Source organism: Felis catus, chromosome B1 (genome assembly GCF_018350175.1).
Source record: "Felis catus isolate Fca126 chromosome B1, F.catus_Fca126_mat1.0, whole genome shotgun sequence".
Taxonomy (NCBI): Eukaryota; Metazoa; Chordata; class Mammalia; order Carnivora; family Felidae; genus Felis; species Felis catus.
Window position 1 is genome coordinate 3194150 of NC_058371.1, and position 25076 is coordinate 3219225.

The 25076-nt window shown below is 41.3% G+C and overlaps 1 protein-coding gene across 3 annotated transcripts in view; it reads right to left on the reverse strand.

The window, feature by feature from the left end:
- Positions 1 to 25076, reverse strand: part of CSMD1 (CUB and Sushi multiple domains 1) — a 2016427-nt gene that overhangs the window by 461496 nt on the left and 1529855 nt on the right. For all 3 annotated transcript variants that reach the window (XM_045056760.1, XM_045056761.1, XM_045056762.1), the window contains one exon: positions 20235 to 20338. In XM_045056760.1, the coding sequence (XP_044912695.1) occupies positions 20235 to 20338 (104 nt within the window). The remainder of the gene's footprint in view (positions 1 to 20234; positions 20339 to 25076) is intronic.

Here is a 25076-nt window from a genome sequence, read left to right on the forward strand (position 1 = left end):
TTATTTTATCTCATCAGAGAATTTTGACTTTTATTTAGAATATGATTTAATGATAAATTAGTTTTTTGTTTTTCCTCTTGTCAATTATATTTTTTTTACTTTAAAATTTTATTTTTTTATATTTTTAATATACATCTAAGTTAGCATATGGTGCAACAATGATTTCAGGAGTAGATTCCTTAATACCCCTTACTCATTTAGCCCACCCCCCCACCCTCTCCAGTAACCCTCTGTTTGTTCTCCATATTTAGAAGTCTCTTATGTTTTTCCCCCTCCTTGTTTTTATATTATTTTTGTTTCCCTTTCCTTATGTTCATCTGTTTTGTCTCTTAAAGTCCTCATATTAGTGAAGTCATATGATATTTGTCTTTCTCTAATTTCTCTCAGCATAATACCCTCCAGTTCCATCTACGTAGTTGCAAATGGCAAGATTTCATTCCTTTTGATTGCTGAATACTCCATTGCGTGTGTGTGTGTGTGTGTGTGTGTGTGTGTGTGTGTGTGTGTGTGTATAGGCTCTTTACATACTTTGGCTATTGCTGATAGTGCTGCTATAAACATTGGGGTACATGTGTCCCTTCAAAACAGCACACCTGTATCCTTTGGGTAAATGCCTAGTAGTGCAATTTCTGGTTTGTAGGATAGTTCTATTTTTAACTTTTTGAGGAACCTCCATACTGTTTTCCAGAGTGGCTGCACCAACTGGCATTCCCACCAACAATGCAAAAGAGATCCTCTTTCTCTGCATCTTCGCCAACATCTGTTGTTGCCTGAGTTGTTAATGGTAGCCATTCTGACAGGTGTGAGGTGGTATCTCATTGTGGTATTTCCCTGATGATGAGTGATGCTGAGAATTTTTTCATGTGTCAGTTGGCCATCTAGATGTCTTCTTTGGAGAAGTGTCTATTCATGTCTTTTGCCCATTTCTTCACTGGATTATTTGTTTTTCTCGGTGTTGAGTTTGATAAGTTCTTTATAGATTTTGGGTACTGATTCTACCTGATATGTCACTTGCAAATATCTTCTCCCATTCTGTCGGTTGCCTTTCAGTTTTGCTGATTGTTTCCTTTGCTGTGCAGAAGCTTTTTATTTTCATGAGGTCCCAGTAGTTCATTTTTGATTTTGTTTCCCTTGCCTCTGGAGACGAGTTGAGTAAGAAGTTGCTGCGAGCAAGATCAAAGAGGTTTTTGCCTGCTTTCTCCTCGAGGATTTTGATGGCTTCCTGTCTTACATTGAGGTCTTTCATCCATTTTGAGTTTATTTTTGTGGATGGTGTAAGAAAGTGGTCCAGGTTCATTTTTCTGCATGTCGCTATCCAGTTTTCCCAGCACCACGTGCTGAAGAGACTGTCTTTATTCCATTGGATATTCTTTCCTGCTTTGTCAAAGATGAGTTGGCCATATGTTTGTGGGTCTAATTCTGGGTTCTCCATTCTGTTCCATTGATCTGAGTGTCTGTTTTTGTGCCAACTTTTATATTTTTTTATGTTTATTTTTGAATGTGAAAGAGACTGAGTGTGAGTGCGGGAGAGGCAGAGAGAAAGGGGACACAGAATCCAAAGCAGGCTCCAGACTCTGAGCTGTCAGCACAGAGCCCAACGCGGGGCTCGAACTCACAAATCATGAGATCATGACCTGAGCTGAAGTCAGGGGCTTAACCAACTGAGCCACCCAGGTGTCCCTGGTCAATTATTTTTTAATTAAATCTCTTACTTAATAGCTTTTCTCTCCCCCAACACTTCAAATATGTTATTCTGTTGTCTTTTTACCTTTTTTGTTTATACTGAGAAGCACTCTATCAATCCTATATTTGCTCTTTTGAAAATAATATTCATTTGCTTATGCTGCTTTTAAGATATTTCTTCATCCTGTTTTTCAGAAGATTTATTGCAATGTGCCAGTATGAGGATTTCTTTGTATTATCCTCCCTGGCTTATGAAATTTCTTGAATCTCTACCTAGATGTCTATTGTCAGTATTGGAAAATTGTTAGTGGTAATGTTTTTGAATACTGGTTATGTCCTATTTTCTCTCAATTTCTTTCTTCCAGAACTCCAAATGTACACACACTTTCTGTACATTATTTTTTCCTGATTCAGCCGGGATTTTTTTTATTAAACCATCTTCTGGTTCCAATCATATAGATTAATTATAGTGGGTAATGTATCTTGCAATTCTTAAACTTCCATTTGACTTGTTACAGATTACAGTTTTCTGGCAAAATTCTTGATTATTTCACGTATCTTTTAAACACATGCACCATAGTTAATTGTCAGAGTCCTGAATGATAACTGCTATGTCAGGATATCTTGCTCTTTATCTGTCCCCTCCCTCTTGGTTGCAGGCATTGCGCACTGTTTCTGGACACTTCCAGTAATTTTTGATTGAATGCCAGACCTTGTGCATAAGCCATGCTAGAGGTTCTGTATGTTGTGACCTTCCACTGGAAGTATTTAATGTTCTTCTGGGAGCACAGTGACCACTTTGACCCATTCCGTCACTGGAATGATTCACAGCTGCATTTCAGGCATGTGGTTTTCCTAGTGCTTATCCCCTTCTGTGTCACAACCCAGAGAACATGGCTTTTAGTAGTAGATCTTCTCCTTGAAACAACAGGTCTGAGACACCTTTGTTTCCTTAGCACTGAAAATTCCAAAAGTTCTGCTGAGCTCTGTAGACCAGTTGCAGCAAAGTTTTGCTTGGGCTCGTTCCTTCTGATTCCTGGAAAGTTGGTCTTAGGCAAATACATCAAGGACCAAAGTCCAGCAGATGCCAGGTTCACATCGCCATGATTCCCTTTCCCTTGACATCCTGGACCCCCAAGTCCTCACAGCTTTGACAGCCCAATTCAGGGTCCCCCCATATCCCGTGTCTCCCAAAACCACATTCTCTGGGTCACAGACACCTGTTTGCCAGGATGCCCTAAATTGAGAGTCAGACAATGCCCCCGGAAAAGTGATTTGTGAAATCCAAGATTCACCTTCATGCATATCTGTTCTCCCTTGATTTCTGTCTTCTAAAATCCTGGCTACCTTATATTATTCTCTTATGCCTTAAAGTTTCTGCTCATTCATTACTGTAATCAGCTCTCATAACTTCTCGGTTAGAGGTTTGGTCGAGTATTTCTGGAGGAAAGGGGGGGTTCCAGTTGCTCATTTTTTTTTATATGACTTATTTCTCTTCCTTTATTTCTCTTGGATAACATTTTCTAGACTATATGAATATAAGAAGGGAAGTCTGATCTTACTCAGAGCCATTACAAACAGATACTTGTTGTACCTTAAGTTAAATTCACTGCGCTGGGTAAGAAAACGAAAAGAACAAGAATCATTTTGTTGTAAAGTTTACACAAACGTAAGAAAGAAAGGATTATAACCTTTGGTTTTTCTTATACGCTAATATATTGGCTTTTAAGTTACATGTAAGGTAAGTGGAGGAGAGTGATTTTTTTCTTCTTTTTCTTTTTCACTGAAGTACAGTTGCCATACAACGTTATATTAGTTTCATGTGTACATCATAGTGATTTAACAACTCTACACATTATGCAATGCTCACTAGCGCTAAGTCTAGTTACCATCTGTCACCATAGTGTTTTACAATATTACTGACTGTATCTCCTATGTTGTTCTTGTCATCCCTGTGACCTATTTATCTTATAAATGGATGTTGTGCCTTTCGATCTTCTTCACCTGTTTTACCCACTGGCAACCACTCGTTTGTTTTCTGTATTTATGAGACTATTTCGGGTTTTGCGTTTGTTGTTATTTTTTGGATTCCACATATCAGTGAAATTATGTGGTATTTGTCTTTCTCTGATTTATTTAAGTTAGCATAATACTCCCTAGATCCACCCATTCCATCCGTGTTGTTGCAAATGGCAAGATTACACTCTTTTTAATGGCTGAGGAATATTCCAGTGTGTGTGTGGTGTGTGGTGTGTGGTGTGTGTGTGTTACACACCACATCTTCCTGTTGGAATAATTTATCAATACCATTTGGAGGTGGAGTCAACACCCTTCTGATTTACGTTCCCCACTGCCACTCTCTAATCACCCATTACACCCCCCGTGACCTTGAGATTCATGACATGACTCTACCTCACTGCTCACGTCTGTCATCACCTCCCTGCAACTCACTGGCTGATGGACATCTCTACCCGTGGATGGTCAGAGTGTCCACATGGATAATTCTGGCACACAATTCGTGGTTCCTTGATCCTTTCAACCCCAGTGACGCCCCCTCCCCCGCTCTCAGACAGTGCAACTGCCCTCATGCTTGGTACTTTGCTATACTTTGTATCATCTTAACCGCTCTCTCTGGCCACATCTACGTGTGATGTGAACTGTCATGTGCTTGCGCCCCACTGAAACCCACTCTTTAAATTCCTGGGGCCTCTATCATTGACGTCATTATATTTTGCACGCTGTGGACAATGCGGCTGATACTCTGATGCAATGTCTCAGCCGTCCCTGCCAGCACTCTTGAAATTCTTACCATCTTCCATGGATCTAATAAGACCCAACAAGCCCCTCTATCTTCCTGTAAGTTGATGAAGAATTCGCTGACTCACACCAGTATGTCTGGACCTATGATCTCCAGATTCCCGCCAGCCACTCAATAAACACTCTTTCCCTGGGCCACATTCGGTGTCTTTTCCCTTCACGTGCCACTAGCTGATATCCCAAACTATCTCCACCTTTCTCAAGCTCCCTCCCAATCTATTTCCCTTTATCTCTGAAGAGAACTTTATTTGCAAATATAGGAGGAAGAACATGGAAGCAATCAGACAGGAACTACCTGCCCCTCAGAGTCTCTTAAATCCCCCCTCATAGCATCAACCACCTCGTCACGAGAAGTAGAGAGTGAGAGTGCCTTCTCCCCACCACCCGTTCATCACTAAGTCCTACTAATCACACCGCGTCCTTCTCTCTGTCTCCACTTTCTCGGTTTGAGCGCTGATTTTCCCAAACCGGCATCACGGAGGCAGCCTCCTAACGGCCTCCTGGCTCTGTAGTCCTTTCCCGTCTAAGGCACTGGAATTAACTTTAAGTTGTCAAAACCTGAACTACCATGTAGAAAATGTTCACACATTGAAAAGACCTATGTTGCCAAATTTACTATATCAGAAATACTTCTGGTGAATATATTTGAATTTCTTGTAGTTACGCACTGGATGTTATTTTATTTCCATCTACGTCAGTCTGTTGATTCACATGAATGTAAGTGAGCTGGTGCAGGGCTACACTTCCCACAAAGTTCATTCAATCCAAAATCAGATTAGGATTTGTACTTCTCTTTAGAATTTAAGCCTGCTACTTATTTAACTGGTTTATTTATGAAAAGGATTGTGAGATGGTAGTCACAATATTTTAAAATAATTACTTTAACATTATTTAATGCTTTTAAAAATTACTTAAAAAATCTTAAAGTACTTTTGTGTTAGATTTTTAATCTTAAATTTTATTTTACAACCATTTAAAACAAAGGAAAAGAGTTTCCCTCCTGTTCTTTTGTCATGTTTCTGGAACTATTTCCATTTTCTGGCACTGAAAAATGGATTTTTAGAAACAAAAAGCAAATGTTATTGTGACCCCTGCGACTGCTTATCTGTTTAAACAGAATTTTTTCAATTATTAGTACCTGAAAAATAAAATAGATGTTTGTTTTGATAAAGTACTTTAATAGTCAGCCTAACTATATCATTTTAATCACTTTTTTAAAAACAGCTTCACTTCTTCCTCAATTGACTTTATAATACACAATATTTTGGTTTAAAATTAAAGATAAAATGATTCTAATGAAATACTAAGTAATCTGACTTACTTGTTAGAAAACTACAATAAAACTTTCTTTTGAGAAAAAAGCCATTGTATTGCAGGTTCCCAGCTTCCTCTTGCCCTCTGTCTCTACAGTGGAATTTCCAGCCTCCACACATACTGCGCTCCACGCAGCCATATTGACCTGTGTAACCAGTCTCCAAAAATACTGGCAGTTCTCGACCTCTAGGTGTTTGGTGACTGACATCACTACCTAGGATGCCCATTCTTCTTGCAGAGCAGCTAAGAATTCTTAAAGATTTGAGGGTTCTCACTAGGCATTTCTTAACTCCCTTAGACAATGGAAGATTTTTTTTTTCTCTGACCATTGTAGAATTCTGCATATGCCTCATTTAAGTCAAACATATCATAGGCACCTACTTCAACATCTGTTTCCTACTGAATTCTGAATTTCCCTGAGTGCAAACTTCTATCTTGGTCTTTTTATCCCAGACTCTGGCATATAACATTCAAAATTTTTGGAGTAAACACATCAATAAAAAATATAAATTAACAACCATCATTAAAATTTGCTAAATATCCACATGTTTAAATTTTATAGGAATATTTCCAAATGATGAGTGAAATCTTTATTGTATCCTAGAATATCCAGGACTTGGTTCTTAGGGTTCTGTTACAGCTCTGTTATTAATTCACCCTTAATTTTCAATAATTCTTTTGCCTCTAAGCTTCCTCATCTGTGAAATAATTGCATTTAATTACATAAAAGGAGTTGTGGAAATCTAACATTCTATGAATTTCTGACAGATTTCAGAGAAGACAGAGTCAGCTTGCATGAAGCGGTTTGATATGTCTTCTGTAGTCAGTCCCCATGTTGAATGGAAATAGGCAGGAAGTTCCACTATATTAAATGATCAGGCCAGGAAGAAATAAATGACTTTGATTATATATTTGTTCCTTGGCTACAACCAGGGCACACTAAGTTGAGAAAAATCTCAACTCAAAATCTCAACTCCTTCATATGAAAGTGGGTCAAAAACATAATTGTACCCACAGGACACAGTGACTTCATGACGTTTTGACAGCTGGTAATGATACCATCTATAGGACAGCAGTCTCATTTCTGAACAGATCTCTTCTTCAGCCCTTGTGAAAAGGTTCAACAGTTCTGTCCGTACATACATGACATGTGTCTGCTAGAAACGGTGGCTAAGCCAACCACAACATTGTCCACGCAATGTAATGCCTCTGTGATCCCCATGTTTTTGCTTATGTCAATAGTCTGTCCCTGGTTCTACCAAGTAGAATTGCCGTGTGAATATACCACGGAGTCTTCGTCTAGTCACCCACTGAGGGCGTTTACACAGTTTACAGGTCTTTGGCAATTAGGATAGTGTTCACGTACACATTTGTGTAGGGTAAGTTTTATTTCCCTTGGGTAAATACCCAGGGGTGGCATTGCTGGATCTTACCATAAATGTATACTTAAGTTCATAGGGAACTGCCTGCCTGTTTTCCAGAGGGGATGTACCATTTTACATTCCCACTTGTATTCTCAGGAATTATGTAAAGTATAACTCCATGTTTGTGATAAGACAAAACTATAGTGATGGAGGACAGATCAGGTCTCCAGGGTCCAGGGTCCAGGGACCAGGGAGGAGACTTAAAAGAAAGCAATGGGAGTTTCGGGGGTGATGGAATCACTCTGTATCCTGATTTTGGTGGTATAGATACTTGTATATCTGTATACCAACAGCTTCGATTTTACTGTATATTAACTTAAAAAAACACAATAATTTGCTCAAACCTGGATATGAAAGAGACCCAAGAGTGAGGATGCCACAAAGCTGTGTAGTAGAAGCCCTGGAATAAGTTATACGTGCATCATTCCTGCAGGTATCTAAAAGGAAAAATAGTGCACTAAGCCTTTAAAGTACTCATTTTAATCGTAAATTGGGCTGTTGAAAACTAAATGCTCTTCCTAAGTTGCAAGATGGCTTAGAATTCACTGATTTTGAATTTTTTTATAGTGCCTTACTGTCCATAAACTTCCTAAGTTCTGCAAAAAGTGTAGAAAAAGCAGTTATTTAAAATAAATGTTTTATTTGGCCATCTGTCTTAATTGGGTGGACCTAGCGAGTACTAAGGAGAAGTGTGATTAATTAATTTAGAAGAAGACAGAACATGAGATCTGTTCAGGTACCTGGACAGACCATTCCTGGGATGAGGTAGTAAGATTTAGATGCCCTGATTCAGATCCCTAGTAAAAGTGGGCAGACACAGGGGCGCCTGGGTGGCTCGGTCAGTAAAGTGTCCAGCTCTTATTTTTTTAATTTTTTATTTAAAATTTTTTAACATTTGGGGCGCCTGGGTGGCACAGTCAGTTAAGCGTCTGACTTCAGCCAGGTCACAATCTCGCGGTCCGTGAATTCGAGCCCCGCATCAGGCTCTGGGCTGATGGCTCGGAGCCTGGAGCCTGTTTCCGATTCTGTGTCTCCCTCTCTCTCTGCCCCTCCCCCGTTCATGCTCTGTCTCTCTCTGTCCCAAAAATAAATAAACGTTGAAAAAAAATTTTTAATTTTTTAACATTTATTCATCTTTGAGAGACAGAGGGAGACAGAGCATGAGCGGGGAAGGGGCAGAGAGAAGAGGAGACACAGAATCGGAAGCAGGCTCCAGGCTCCGAGCCGTCAGCACAGAGCCTGACGCGGGGCTTGCACTCACAAACTGCGAGATCATGACCTGAGCCAAAGTCGGAGGCTCAACCGACTGAGCCACCCAGGCACCCCCCAACGTAAAGTTATTTTACAGGTTTCTGCCGTTGACGGCAGCAGACTATTTAAAGGTGTATGGACTGGCCAATCCTGACATGGGGACTCTTTTTACCATTTTTCTCCACTAGTCACAGCTCTAAACGCTGGGAATGGCAGAGGAGAAAACCAGAAGAGGACTCCGAAGGGCTGGAGTAGAAGGCAAGCTGGTTTGGGACCCAGCACCAGACAGACAGCAAAGTGCCAGCTGTCTTCCTCTTGCAAACAGAAGGCCAACCAGACTGGTGTTTGCCAACCCCTGACCAGACGAGACAAGGTTCCAGATGAGCTCATCCTTCTCTGGGATATAAATGATATTCCTTTAACAACCTCAGGCAGCCAGGTAGACAGATGAAGGGACTCCAACAGCGATACGTGTGCAGGGAAGGCCTTTACTTTCCTCATGAGCCTGGGGTTCCCTTTTCTGAGGAAAGATACCACAGAGGACAGAACCCATGAGAGACCCAGCCACACCAGTGATCCAATCAAGGCAGATCTTTGTCCCTCCGCACTGGGGGCTGAGACTCTCCTCCCCTCCCAGATCCATAGAGTGAGGGGTGAGGGGTAAGATGGGGGAGGAGGTGCTAGTAGGGGGACCCCACCAACTCCTGCCCTCCCAGAAACATCCTGGCCCCAGTAAGGAGGAGTACAAGAGCCAACAGAACCAGATAAACCAAGCTGACGAAGACAACATCTTCAGGTCTCTGATAACTAACCTGTCATTGGAACCCAAGCCCACAAAGTTGCCAAAGGCCCATGTGCTAAGCCTACCTGGGGTGATTGCCTGCTATAATGAGGGATCTCTAGAGTATCAACGTGTCCTAACATGGTAGAAGAAACAACCAGTGTACAATTGTCCTGCTAAGAGCTAAGAAATCAAGACTTGAATGGGAAAACATAACCAGCCGACAACACCTGAAATGAATGGGTGATGCAATTGTCTGACAGGGGCTTTAAAACACCCATGATGTAAAAGTTTTAACAGTCTTTTACAAAGTCTCTGAAAACAGGTAGAAAAAAAAATCTCAGGAAAGAAATGGATGTTATAAGACCAGGTGGAAATTATAGGACTAAAAAGATTCAACATATATTAAAACAAAAATTTCTAGGGGCGCCTGGGTGGCGCAGTCGGTTAAGCGTCCGACTTCAGCCAGGTCATGATCTCGCGGTCCGTGAGTTCGAGCCCCGTGTCGGGCTCTGGGCTGATGGCTCAGAGCCTGGAGCCTGTTTCCGATTCTGTGTCTCCCTCTCTCTCTGCCCCTCCCCCGTTCATGCTCTGTCTCTCTCTGTCCCAAAAATAAATAAACATTGAAAAAAAAAATTAAAAAAAAAAAATTTCTAGAAAGCTCATGGTAGAGATGCGTGATGTCATCAGTGAACTTGAGAGTGCATGAATAGAACTCCCTACACTGAAAAGAGAGAATACAGACTGAAAAAAGAAAAACAAAAAACAAAAAACAAACAAAAACAACAACAAAACGTGAACAGAGCTTCCAAAACCTGGGGGACAACAAGGCCAAACTTGGCATCTTCAGTGTCCCAGAAGAAGAAGAGAGAGACCTTGGAGTGAAGGGTATTTGAAGAAATAACTGCTGAACACTGCCCAAATATGGTGAAATGAATAAACCTACAGTTCTAAGAAACTCAGTGACCCTCACACCGGATAAATCCAAACAAAACCATTAAGAACATCTAATTAAATGTTTGAAAACTAGAGACATAGAACAAAATCTGGAAAACAGCCAGAGAGAAAGGACACATTTTTTACTCAAATTTGCCAATTTGAATGTCAGTAGATCTCCTGACCACTGGAGGCCACAGGAAGTGTCACAAAATTTTTCAAGTTTTTGAAGAAAAGAACTATCAAGCATAACATCCATGTCCAGTGAATGTAATCTTTAAAAATAAGAGGAAAAATTTTTTAAATGTCAGACAAATAATTTGCCACTAGTAGACCCAACTTTAGTGACTGGTTACATGAATTTCTTCAAAAAGAAATGAAAGGGTAACAGGAGAAACTTGAAACATCAAGAAGAAAGGGAAGACTATATGAGAATATAAAGTATACTATTCTTTCATAATAAGTTCTAGAAATCATATTTAATGACTGAAATAAGTATTTTAACACTTCTGATACTCAATGACATTTGAAAGGTGGGAAGGTAAAGGAAGTGAGGTTACATGGAAAAGTTTTAAATGTTACCATTGTAATAGGCAGATGGCATGTTAATGTGCATGTCCTAATCTATGACACCTGTGCATGTTATTTTATATGGCAATAATTTCTCCAAATGTATTTAAGTTAAGCATCTCCAGGTGGGGAGATGGTAGTGGACTACCAAGGTGAGCTCTACATGCCTTCAAAGGTGTCCTCAGAAGAAGGAGGCAGAGGGAGATTTCAGACAGAAGAGAAAGAAAGTGTGAACTTGGAGGCAGAGAGGTAAGTGATGGCGCTATAGGCCAAGAAACGCTAGCAGCCATCAAAAGCTGGAAGCATCTAGGAGTAGATCCTCCCTCAGAGCCTCTGGAGAGAGTGTAGTCCTGTTCGCACCTTGATTTTGGCTGAATGAAACTGATTTTGGATTTCTGCCCTTCAGAATTATCAGAATATAAATTTCTGTTTTAAGTCACCAAGTTTGTCATAATTTGATACAGCAATAATAGGGAACTTATATACCTGTAGACTGTTATAAGTCACAAATGTAATGTAATATGCACAGTAACCATTTTGAAAAGTATGGAGTCCTTAAAAAATGTGGAAGTAACCCACAGGAAGGCTAGAAAAGAAAAGCAAGAAAGAAAGTAAAAGAAACAGCAGAACCAGAGAAACAAATAGAAAACAAATAATAAAGTGGCACATACAAACTCTTTCTGTAATAACCTTCAATGTAAATTGTCTAATTCATCAAAAGACACAGTGTGGCAGAGTCAATAAATCATGATCCAAATACATGCTGTTCACAAAACAAACAAACAAACAAAAAAAAAAAACAAAAAAAAACATTTCAAAGTCAAGGACAAAGGTATGTTGAAAGGAGAAGGAGAAGAGTTATACCATGAAAATACTGACAATAAAGAAGCAGGAGTGGCCACATTAAATTTCGATAAAATAGACTTGAGAACAAAAAAATATTCTAGAGACAAAGTGGGGTGTTATACAATGATAAAATGATCCACCAGGAAGACACACAAATCCTAACTGTACACAACAAACATTAGAACTTCAAAATACATAAAGCAAAACTGATAGAGCTGAGAGAAGAAACAGACAAATCCACAAGTACAGTTGAGGATTTTAACGGCCCTCATTCAGAAACTAGATAGAAAATCAGCAAGGTTACAGAAGATGTGAACAATACAATTAGCCAACAGGATCTAACTGGCATAGAGAACACTACACCCCATAGCAGCAAACACACATGCCTCATAAGCTCTTCTGAAACACTCACCTATACAGACCACATTCTGGGCCAGATAACAGACCTCAACACATTTAAAGAAACTGAAATAATACTACTGAAAGTGTTCTCTGACCACAATAGAATCAAACTAGAAATTCTTAACAAAAAGGCAACAGGAAAATGTCTAAACACATGAAAACTAAACAACACACATCCATGATCAAAAGCAGTCTCAAAAGAAACAAACAAAGAACAGAAGAAAAATGAGAACAAAACATATAAAAAAAAACCGTATCTGGGATATAGCTAAAGCAGTGCCAAGAGGACAATTTATAGTACTAAAAATAACTAGACAGGAGAAATGGAATGAAATAATTACCTAAGTCCCTAGCTCCATAAACTACAAAAAGTAAAGTAAAATAAATCCAAAGGAGAAGAGGGGTATGATAAATATCAGAAATAAATAAAATTGCAATAGAAAAATAGAAATAAAAGAAATAAAAACTGTTACTTTAAAAAATCAACATAATTGATAAGCTTCTAAGAAGACTGAGAAAGGGAGAGGGAGAAGACATGCATCACAAATAAAAGAGTAGTTATTACTCCAAATTCAGCAGTCATTAACGACATTAAGCATGATAAGGAAATATTATGAACAACTTTAGACTCAGCAATTTGACAGGTTATAAAAAAAAATGAACCAATTCCTTGAAAACCACTAACTATCAAAATTCAACCAAGATGAAACAGACATTTGAATAGTCCTGTAACAATTATAGAAATTGATGCTGTAATTAAAAAGCTCCCCCCCAAAAAATCTGTAGACCCAGAAATTCACTGGAAAATTCTATGTTTTATAGAAGAATTAACATCAATTTTCATAAACTCTTCTGGAAACTAACAGAGGAAGGAATACTTCTCAAGTCATTAAATGAGACCAGTATTAATTTCATGCCAAAACTAGACATAGATAGGGGAAGGGAAGGGGACGGGAGGGGAGGGGACGGGAAGGGAGGGAAGGAGGAAGGAGGGTGGGAGGGAGGAAGGAAGAAAGGAAGGGAGGAAGGAAGGAAGGAAGGGTGAAGGGAAGGAAGGAAGGAGAGAGGCAGGGAAGGGAGGATGAAAGGAAGGAGGGAGAGAAGGAAGGGGAAGGGAGGAGGGAGAGAAGGAAGGGTGGGTGGGTGGAAGGAAGGAAGGAAGGAAGGAAGGAAGGAAGGAAGGAAGGAAGGAAGGGTGGGTGGAGGAAGGAAGGAAGGAAGGAAGGAAGGAAGGAAGGAAGGAAGGAAGGGTGAAGGGAAGGAAGGAAGGAAGGAAGGAAAGGGAGGAAGGGTGAAGGAAGGAAGAAGGGAGGGAGGTGGGAAGGAAGGAGGGAGAGAAGGAAGGGATGGAGGAAACGAGGGGAGGGAAGGGAAGGGAAGGGAAGGGAAGGGAAGGGAAGGGAAGGGAAGGGAAGGGAAGGGAAGGGAAGGGAAGGGAAGGGAAGGGAAGGAAGGGAAGGGAAGGACAGGAAGGGAAGGGAAGGGAAGGGAAGGGAAGGGAAGGGAAGGGAAGGGAAGGGAAGTATGAAAGAAAGAAGGAAGTTAGAAACTACAGACCTGTATGTCTCATGAACTTAGACAAACATATCCTCAGTTAAATACTATAAAACTTAATCCACTGTGTAACAAGAATTGTTCTCTTCCTCAAAGTGGAATTGATTCCAGGCATGTAAGGCTGGTTCAACATTCAAAAGTCAACTAATGTAATTCAAAATATGAACTAGCTAAAAGAGGACAAATATATACTCATATCAGTTAACACAGACACACAAAATTTGATAAATGGCAGGAAATATTATATTTGTGAATTGGAAGACTCAATTCTCTCCCAACTGTTCAACAATGTCATGCAATTCCTATCACAATCCCATCAAGAACTTTTTAGACATATACAAGCTTATTCTACAATTGATACAGAATGGTTCAGACCTGAAAATAGCTAAAAGGACTAAATACTCAAGAAAATCAGAGTCCTTCAAATTGACACCTAAAAGCAGAAGTTATGATTAGAAAAGTTTATACATTAGACCTAATCAAAATTAAAAATTCTGCTGTGACGATATATATAAGATAAAAAAAGTAATAAATTGAGGGAAAATATTTGCAAAGCACATATTGTGTAAAGAACTATTATCTAGAGGCACCTGAGCAACTCAGTTGGTTAAGCATCCAACTTTGGCTCGGGTTATGATCTTACGGTTTGTGGGTTCAAGCCCCATGTCGGGCTTTGTGCTGACAGCTCAGAGTCCACAGCCTGCCTCAGATTCTGTGTCTCCCTCTCTTTCTGCCCCCTCTCTCTATCTCAAAAAAATAAACAAAATGTTAAAAAAATTTAAAATAGAACTAGTATCTAGAATATACAAAAAGCTCTTAAAAATAATGTTAAATAATCCAACGAGAAAATAGGGGAAAAACACCTGGACAATTTACCAAAAACGATGTCTCGATGACAAAAAAGCAAGAAGAGGTGTTCAGCGTCATCTGACAGTTTCTTATAAAACAAAACATTCAACTAACATACAACCCAGCAACAGCAGTGCTGAGTTCTATCCAAGACACATGAAAACTCATGGTCACGCTAAAACCTGTACAGAAATGATAGGCAATTTGGTAGATGTTAAACACACAGTGGCATATCCATATCACGGAGTACATCAGTCATGGAAAGGCAGAACTATTCTTCAATAGTTCCTCAATATCCAGGCAATCTTGCTGAGAATAAAAAGGTAAGCACAGAAGGTTAGGCACTGTGATTCCCTGTATGTAACACTCTCACAAATGACACACCTGTACGGATGGAATTCAGAGTGGCTCTCAGCGTCAGGGAGGAGTGAGGGAGAGGGACACAGATATGATGAGCAAAAGCAACATGAGTTAGCTTTGTATGTGTCTTGACCTGAGGTGGGTACATGAATTGAAACAGGTGCTAAAATGGTATAGAATTGAACACGAACACACACACACACACACACACACACACACACACACACACACACACAGAAATAAAACCAGGAAAGTCTAAGATTAGTAAATTGTATCAATCAATGTCAATATCCTCGTTGTGATGTTTTGTTACAGATTCAAAAGTGAACAGGAATCGTTTTGAGTTCAAATACCCGTTGAGCAGTGTGCTGTCTACATGACCACGAATTAGAGCTCTGCTTGTTTTCGTGGAAACAATACCTTTGTCACAAGACTGCCATGAGACAACGCAGGTGCAGACAAGAGTCAGTAAATGACAGTTCCATCTCTCCCTGGCCGCCTCCTTTCTAGTACCTCCCATGTCCAAAGATGACTCAGAATACTGCTGAACCCCACATGATTTGTGGTATTAAAGCAGATGTAATACCTAGTAGCGTAGTATTTCCTTATGGCACTGTACTTCTAATGTTTCTAAACCAATTTTTTATTAACCATTCCATTTTACACTTACATAATCCTGTGAGGTTGAAAGGCACGAGACAGGGATCCAGGCTTGTGGAAGTGGATGTCCCTTCTCGTTTTAAATGTCCTTATCTCCTCCACAAAGAGAATAACTTTGCTTTTGAGTTAACTTCATGTCAAAAACACGCCACACAAATTTGAAATGCTTTGGGCTGATGAATCATGGAAAAGAGGTGCCTAGCTCTTCAGGTTAACAGTGTGAGAAGAAAGACATGTGTTTCCCGGCTTCTTAGAGAAAGCAGTCACCGTCAGTCAATATTGGTGGCATAATCAGCAGAACATCTGGAAAATGACTCAGGTTGGCGGGGTCCCGGGTTGGCTGGAGCCCTCCCCACTCCATCTCCAGCAGACACTACAGGTGAGCTACCCATCCCTTGGGACCTACGGCTTCTCCTCTGTAGGGAAGGAGCCTCCAAATACAACTTCCCATGGGCCCCCAAGGTCCTGGGTCAGCCTGCCTCCCCAGACACCTCAGAAACAGCTGGCCTCCCAAACCTAGAATGCTGATGTTCAGCAGTTGGTTATTTCCCCACTGGAAGGGTAGCTGGAACAGAAAATCTAGACTCTGTAGCCCATCCAGTGAGGGTCCTGCTCTGCGACCCCTCTCCAGGGTCCTAATGAAGGCTGGCAGTCTTTGACTTCTCCGTTGCTCACCATCCCCTCGAAGCCTGCCCTGAATCCTACCACAATGTCTGAGTTGCGATAAATAGTTTTGCAAAGAAGCTGGTAAGAAAGCTCCCGGATAAAGAGGCAGCAATGGGAAAGCTAACATAGATAAAGTCTGATGTGTGCTATCAGCTGCACCCCCGCGCACAGGCAAGCCCATTAGAAGGGTGAGAATATGAAGAGAAATGTTTGTGATCATGTGATTCCAGGCTTCCAAGAACCGAAGGAGTGTACTTGATTTCTGATCACGGAAACACGGGTTTTTATCTAGAAAGCCTTCGAGGAGCTGTCTTCAGGTACTTATTCCTAACATAAACTACTCAAGCTTTTCTCCAAAGCACTGAGATGTATACTGATTGAGTCCTCTGATGATATCAAAGATACATGAACATGGAATCATCAGTTTTTAGTGTTTGCTTTCTTAGAGCTGTTCCACAGCCTTTTAATAAAAAGAGAATGATGCCCTTGGGCTCAGGACCTGCCGACAACAGCAAGGGGACATGGCCATGGTCACACCAGGGGCTCAGGAAGCTTCTAGAAACGAGTAGCGGCTTCAGCAATAACAGGTCAACCAGCCGTAAGAAACAATTGGTACCCTTAGCAGTTAACCCACTCATCTCATTGGATGCAGGCAATGCTACTTGCCTGCAGACTTCCCTGAGGTTGGTTCTTGATCCCCTAAGAGGCACAGACATTTAAAACCTATAACCCAAAATTAAAGCAACTGCCCGGCCACCCACTGCTAATAACTGAAAAGGCCAGAGGAAACTCCAGATGCAATTCTTCTTCAAATTAAATTCAAGACCGTTATCAATACATATTCTTGGATAGATCTCAACAGAGATTTGCCAAATAAGTTATTTAATTTTAAGTCTGTCCCTCTGTAAAAATAACCAGAGTAACCTGTTTGTCTGTTGGGAAGACTGGATCATTAAAAGGGTCTCTCCTAAATTCAGTTGTCCTCTTATTGTGCCAAGAATGTTAAGAAACTAAAAAGCCATTGACAGAAATTGGACATTTTACAACCATATCTAGGATGAACCGATTAGGCTATCTCACTCTCCAAATTCTTCCTGAATATCCAAGACTAGAATTCCACCCCTACCCCCACCGCCCCCCACACACAGAGGGGAAACCTATAACATATTGAACCTGAGGTAGTGAATACCAGTCTTCCAAAAAGAAGTTTCTTAACTCATATTTTATTTGAAATCTGCATCATGAGATCCAACAACTTCATCCCTGGTCTGGTACGTACCCACCCCCATATCTGCCTCTCTCCAGTGAGATTTCCAGCTCCGCATTGAGAATGAAGTCTAGCCTATAAGCACTCAAAAATATTTGTCAATGTATTCCCTAAAAGTACCTGTTTATTTGAAGACACAGCTGTGGTTCTCTCCTTGTTTTCTTTCTTTTTCTGTGATTTTGTATACTGAGGAAATCTATCAGTGGCTTCCTTTTTCTCCACTGCCACTGATTAAATGCCCAAGTGATCTTTGCTACATTATGTTTCCCAAAGGGCATCTCAGTTTGATTCAGTTGGCTATTTAGTGTTTCACTTATAGATGTGAGCTATCGAGAGGAAGTTCTAATAACACTTATGTCAATGTAATACATAGTTTGCTGTTGCTCTCTTAACAACAAATAGCATTAGAAAAAATAGGTGTATGACTTTAGATCTTTAATAGTGACCTAAGGGATTTTATAGGGCATTGCTTTGCTTCGTTTATATTTCATATTTTGCATTTATTTAGAATTTTCTTTCATTTGCTTTAGTGACACCCTTCTGTAAATTAGCTGTTATGGTAATAATAAAGTTACTTCACTTGTGGGTTACATTTCTTAGCTCTGCAGCACTTTCACACGCATTATTTCATTCTGCTCCTTGCCACAGGCAGGGGGACTTTATTATACACACTTTACACGCATGAAGACAGAGGTGCAGAGAGGTAAAGTGACTTCCCTCAGGGTCACAGAGATAGTTAATAGCAAAGCCAGAGCCAGAAACTCCGTCGCTGGCTCTGCGGCCCCCTTCCCATCCACGCCGTGGGTGCTTGCAACCCCCTGCAGGCCAATGCCAGGCTGGGCAATGGGTGTGGGCGCCTGGAAACCATACTGTCGTCTGTCTGGGCCACACCCTGCAGGAGTCTGGACTCTAATAAATAAATGCATTTTTGTCGAGTAATTTGGCAAAAAAGAATATTTGGTGAGGGTGGGGGAAGAGGGGCATGCATATACTGTGGTGGGAGACTAGACTGAGAGAAACTTTCAGGGGGGCTGTTGGAAAAGATGACATTGTAAACGAAGTTACCCATTCCCCCTGCGATTCACCTCCTGCAGCTTTCCCTGAAGGCGCACAAAGCCAGTGGACTCGTTTACTGCACCCCTGCTCGTAAATGCCAAGGGTGAGGCGGCAGGGGAAGCAAAAGGCGATCCGTGAGGATGCCTCAGGAAGCGAGCCACGTCCATGCGTAGGAAGCAGCAGACACTGGAGAAGGAGAACTGGTTTAAACACCCACATATATGCAGCATATACTCGTGGATGCACATCCAATGTAGTAGATGCATACCAGGCTTGTGAGTTGGGGTAAACCCTCTAATCTTGTGGTAGAGTCCCCTCCCTGAGAAGGTGGTGAGAAAAGACCTCAAGATAAGGGAAGGCAACCTGGTTCGTGACACGCCTCACGGCCCTGTAACGTGAGAGCACCCGGTCAGACCGTATGTCTGTACATTACACATATATGGAAGACAAAGAAGTCTAGAATGTGTAAAGGACGACGCCATGTGGCGTTTACCCAACTGAGCCAATGCCGGCACAAATAAAGCTGCTTCCTGGAAAGAAACACCTCCAAACGGTGTCATGACTCTGTGAGCGAATCCCGCTACAATCTACCTAAGTCTAAGTCTTATCATTTATCACACGAGGAGACTATTAACCCCTAACTTGCGGGGTAAAGGTAAGGACCAAATAAGATAATACGTATTAGGTGTTCAGTACGGTACATGATACGTGAGATAGTTAGTAATTATTAGCTATGATACTACTAATGCTATTATTATAATTACCATCATAAATCATGGGCCAGTAACATGATTTTAATTATTAGCAGTGGTAGGAATTGACCCCTAAGAAGATGAGGTAGTGACATGTGCTCGTAGGGAAAGATGCCCAAAATACAATAAATGACAAAAGCATGTTCCCAACGTAGTCAGAATATGGTCCCTTTTGTTTTTCTTTTCTTTTTCTTTTATTTTCTTTTCTTTCTTTATTTTTTTAAGTTTATTTATTTTGGGAGACAGAGAGAGAGAGAGAGAGAGAGAAAGGGAACACAAGCAGGGGAGGGGTAGAGGGAGAGCAAGCAAATCCCAAGCAGGCTGCATGCTCAATGCAAAGCCCAAACCAGGGCTCAGTCTCACCAACTATGAGATCATGACCCGTGCAGAAATCAAGAGTTGGAGGCTTAATGGATTGGGAAAAGGTGAGACTCTGCAGAATGGCCTCCATAAGGGAGGAAGGTTTGGCTCGGGAGCAGGAGTCACTACATGGCATGAAGCCATCCGTGCAAGGTGCTTCCCTCTGTGCTGAAAGCCCTGATGACCAGAGATCCTCCCAGATTGTGTTTTCAGTCTGGAGAGCAGAGGTCCCACAGGAGTGACAAAACCGTCCTCAAGGCCAAACTCGGCAGGCGGGGGAGGCATCCAGGGAACACTCTGCAGGGCCCACTACGCCTCCCCTGGCAAGCGGTGGAGCAGCGATCCACGCGCTGGTCCCGTCAGCAGGGCTGTGGCCGTACCCCCCTCGGGACCCTGGATGCACAGAGGCACAGCCCGCTACCCCAGGGCCACTCCCCGACAACCTCTCTGCTTTTAGCAGGTGGTCTTACAGGCTCTGTAAGACCTATGGCATGGTGCTAGGAAATACCTGTACTTCCGAAAACACTGATAAAGAACAAGCAAACATGGAAACAGAGGAAACACACTCCTGAGTCAGTCCTCATGTGAAATCAGACTTGGACACCCTGAGCTCGGCAAGCTCCACCCACGAGGGCACAGACGGCCACGTGCACTAGAGGAGAGGAGACCCCACATCCCGTACTTACACATATAAGACGGTCCTGGTGTCGCCCACTTTGCCAGCATCGCCCACGGTGAGGGTGTCATAGCCTCGCTCCAGTTCAAACTCCTCAAATGCGAGCTTGATGACCTAAAGAAAGCAAAGGCAAAGACCATCATTTGGTATCACAGACATTTTTCCATGACTTTCCATGCTGCAAATATTCAGCTGTAGTACACATTTTTGTTCCTTAATTCCACTGTATTGCAAACAAATTCAGGTGTCTTAAAAAGTAGTTCTATGGATAACTGTATACGTTTGAGAACTCTCAGGTACAGAATTTTACATAATTCAAAACTGCTATCCCTTCAGAGACATTGATTACCAGTTCTAAAAGTGAAAATAACCCATATTGTGTTTTAGGTTAAATAAACGTCTATCAAATATTTAACATTTATAGTGCTTAGAAGGACCAAAAGATAACTCCATATAAGCAAAAGAATTGTACATTAATTCTTTTAATATATCTCATATGTGAATTCTTTTCATATTTTTTAATATATTTTGAGGACACCCAAAACACTCTGAAATAAATATTTTTAGAGTAATGTATGCAGATTTTATGTAATTATCCATATTAACATATGGAAAAGATCTGAGGCTAGAAAGTTTTCTCCTACATTTAATTCTGCAAAGCCTCAAAGCTTTATTGTCATAAAGAACACTGTCATGGTGACTGACCCCATGCCAACTAGACAAGACCAATTTGTGTCAGATACACCCATATATTAGGATTCTATGCACTTCTTTTTAATACAGCACAGGGTCCTTTTCTCCAGAACGAAGAAATGCTTTCTTTGGTGACCAATAACGTGATCGAGGAGAAAGAGAGTCAGAGAGGTCATGAAATTAGGCTAGAATCCTGAGTGACAAAGAGAATAAGGAACGGGGAGTTAGGCGGATGGTAGATACTGATAGATGGAGAGAGACAGACAGACAGACAGATAAGAGAGACAGATACAGATAATGGATTGGCAAAAGATACAAAGATCAACCAGTAGAGAGATGAATGAGAGAGATGACAGATGATGAAGAGGGTAGAAAAAAGTAAATAGAGAAGTATAAATTATAGGTAGAGAAATCGATGATAGACAAATAGAGGAGACAGATGCATCCAGAGAGGCAGGAATCAAGGGAGGAAGACAGGACAGAGAGAACAGGAACCATAATACCGGAAAGACATTTTAATGGGATCTATTTTGGAGTAGAGCTAAAACTCTGGAATCTTGTAAAAAAGTATCAAATGGCTACTTCTTAGACCCGAAAGGAGGAACGTGGCGCCAGGAAGAAGGCCGACTTCCAACTAACATCCAATTTAACGTGCGCGGCCCTGAGCGGGCTGTACACGGGTGTGCTTCCGAGCAATGCTGAGATGGAAGGCATTCACTTGGCTATTCAAAATTCCTACTAAAATTAGTGACACAGTCATTACAACTTATTAAAAGTCTACCCTTTCAAATTGCAGTGTTTGTCTGAATACATTATTTTGGCAATCTGCTGTGAAACAGGTGTCGAGACGGATAGCTCTTGCAAACCAGTGTTAACACTGCATGTGAAGTTGAGGGCCTGAGGTGGGTTTTGTATCATTTTTTCTTTCTTATGTGTCTGTCTGTAAGTGACGAAGGTCCAACAAGAAGAGAATAAAGAAACTGAAGAATCATCATCGAGGCCAGCGGTTTCCTTCCCAGCACCTTCCTGACACATTTACTCAGACCTGCCTCCTGTAACACCCTGCAGAGAAGCAGTGATAATCCATTACAGCCTGAGGGTCATGGTTGGACGATTCGTAATGAGCCACAGACAGGGGGTCTCACTACATAACTGTTTTCATTAGGGGTGTAAAAATGGCCGTTTCGGGATTCTTCCAAGGCAAGGCAAAGGCCATCAACAAGCAGCCAGAGCCTGCTGTCAAAGTGTAATCTTTACTCCATGCGATTAATGCTCCATAGAAAGAGAAGACGTAGACCCAATTTTGGGCAAAGAACCTATCGTGTGTCAGACAATATGATATTCTATAAACAGTCTACCTGGTAGTAACACGGAAATACACATTTGTAACGAAACTTGCCATCATTTCCAATCAAGGATGGGCAGAGATGCAAATAAAAAGTAACACTGCGGGAACACACACATTTTTGGTAAAATCATAAGTATGTAAGGTGCACAACACGACAGTTTATATACGTATACACTGTGAAATGATTACCACGGTCAAGCTAATGCACACATCTCTTCATACAGTTACCACTTTTTGCGTGTAGTGATAACACGGGGAATGTATACCTTTATAAACTTCCGGTACGCCGTGCAACGTAATTAACTAGAACCACCATTCTGTAGATCTCTCCACGTACTCACCAGACGTAACTACAACTCTGACCAGTATCCCTCCATGGCCGTCACTTCCCGGCCCCTGCTCATCGCCTTCCATTCGTTGCTACTATGGGTTGGCCTTTTTTAGATTCCGCAGATAGTGAGACATTGATTTTTTTTGTCTTTATATATTTGTCTTATTTCACTCAGCAGTATGCCTTCCAGGTTCATCGATACTGTTAGAAACAGAAGTACCTCGTTTTTCTAAGGCTGAATAATATTCCTGTGTATGTGAACACACACTTCCTTTATCCACTCATGCTTAGATGCACACTTTGGCTGCTTTCCTATCCAGGCTACTGTGAATACGAACGATGCTGACTGAGACGTGGTGTTTGGGACTGTGAATGACCCAGTGACATTTAGCCAAAGTGGTTTCCTTAGTTCTTTAGACGCATGCTTCCAAGTCCTTGCACAGTGGCTGTTTCTCGGAGGCACCTCCCCTGCTCGCTCTGTCCAACAAAGTCCACCTCTTTGTCAACATTGTTTTCTTCCCTTCACAACGTTTCACCCTTTGGAATCCTCGTGGGCTTGCTCTTACTGCCTGCCTCACACCCCCCAGGGTCAATGCCATGAGGCCCCACGCCCCCCCAGGGTCAATGCCATGAGGCCCCACACCCCCCACGGTCAAAGCCATGAGGGTGGCCACTACACTTCCTCCACCTGCTGAGGCCAACAAGTGACTCAGTCTTCTGGGATTTAGTGAATGTGTACTGTGCCCAGGCCACAGTGCTCGGGATGAAAGCAAAGAGAAAATGGACGAGGTTCTAGCCTTCAAAGAAACCTGAAAAGTCTGCTAGGGAGTATTTTGATAAACACAAAGTCATTACCAAACTTTTACCTGTTACAGATAAAACTCCCTAATAGATAAAATAGGAAGGAATAAGAAAACATTAATAAAAGGTTCTAGACTTCAAAAAATTTAAAATCCACAGAGGATATTTTGATAAATACAGAATAATTATAGAAGTTAACATTTACAAGTAAAGATTTCTTAATGAAAATAGATGAAATCATTTACTTGTCAATTCTCCAAAGAGAATCTTAGGTTTGTGAGAAGGAGATGCTGTTCAGTCAGGACTTTGGTATCATCTTTAAAATACATTCTTGGCGTTTTGTAACATTATGTATTTTTTTTTTTGACAAATTTTCAGGATCTCGTTGTTGTAACAGTTGGTCTGTGTAACGACTCCTTATGAGTTTTTCTCTGCATTGTCAAGTACATCAACACCCTATAGGCTCTATGAGAATAACACACTACCCTCTGTTTAAACATTTCTAAATCAGGTGCTTCTAAAAATATATAGAAGACTTGTTTCTTAAACTTTGCAAAAGAAACATAAATCAGTATCTACAAAATATAACCTGGAGTGACCTTAAACATAAGTAACCTTATGTTTATCTTCTGGGAACAATTACAAACATATTTAAGTATTATTACCTACATGATGCTTCCCTCTCTCTCCTCCTCTGTGCTCCCATTTGCTCATTTATTCTGCATTTATTCACATATTCAAGGCAAATTAACGTCCCGGCCCTCTCTCACGAACAGGGCTTTGTGCAAATCTTTTCCTTTGTATGAGTACATTTTAAACACACTGGTACCACCGCTCAGGTTAGCGATGTGCTTATCAACAAAGGGGCTTCTTAAAAGAGCAAGATACTAAATCAATTGTCCCTAATGCTAAGTTTTATCAGTAGGAAACCACATTTCCAGAGGAAGTAGAACCATTTAAATTGGGCATCAGGTGCTGTTGTGATTTAAATTAGCATTAGAAATGGTGGGGAGAGGGAGGGCTGGGGAGACACCCCATTTCCCTTTCCTGACTCAGTGCTCCTCTCCGGACCCTAAGCCACACGTACAGGCAGTGCCTCACGGAAGGGTGTGATCCCACTTACCACTGAGCAATGCTTCCTACATGCAAGTCCGTGTAGGGGAACACGGCTATGCCACCATTCACGCCTATGTCTATGGACTTACAGTTTCCCTGGGTTGTGGAAATAAATTATGTGCTCTCATGTGATGGGGTGTTGAGTAAATTAAAGCAGAAACAGTGGTTTATGGTGAATTTTAAGTAAATCTGCATTATCTCCATCTTCCTTTACTTTGCTATTAAGAGTTGAAAGGGAAAATTTGCCAAATTGATACAAACCGAGCATATGGGACTGTGTGTTGTTTTATATAAAATATGACAAATTGGGAGCTGTGAATAAACACACATCTTTAGATGGAGCACAGAGGATTTTTAGAACACTGAACATACTCTGTACGAGACTCTAATGGTGGGACACGTTCATTTTTCCAAACTCATGGAATGCCCACCACCAGGAGCCACCCTAATGCAGACGACCGGCTCTGGGCGGCGATGACACAGCCACGTGGCTTCATCAGTCGTAGCTAACACAGCGCCTGGCGGGGGTGCTGGTCAGGAGAGGGCTGTGCACATGCGGGCTA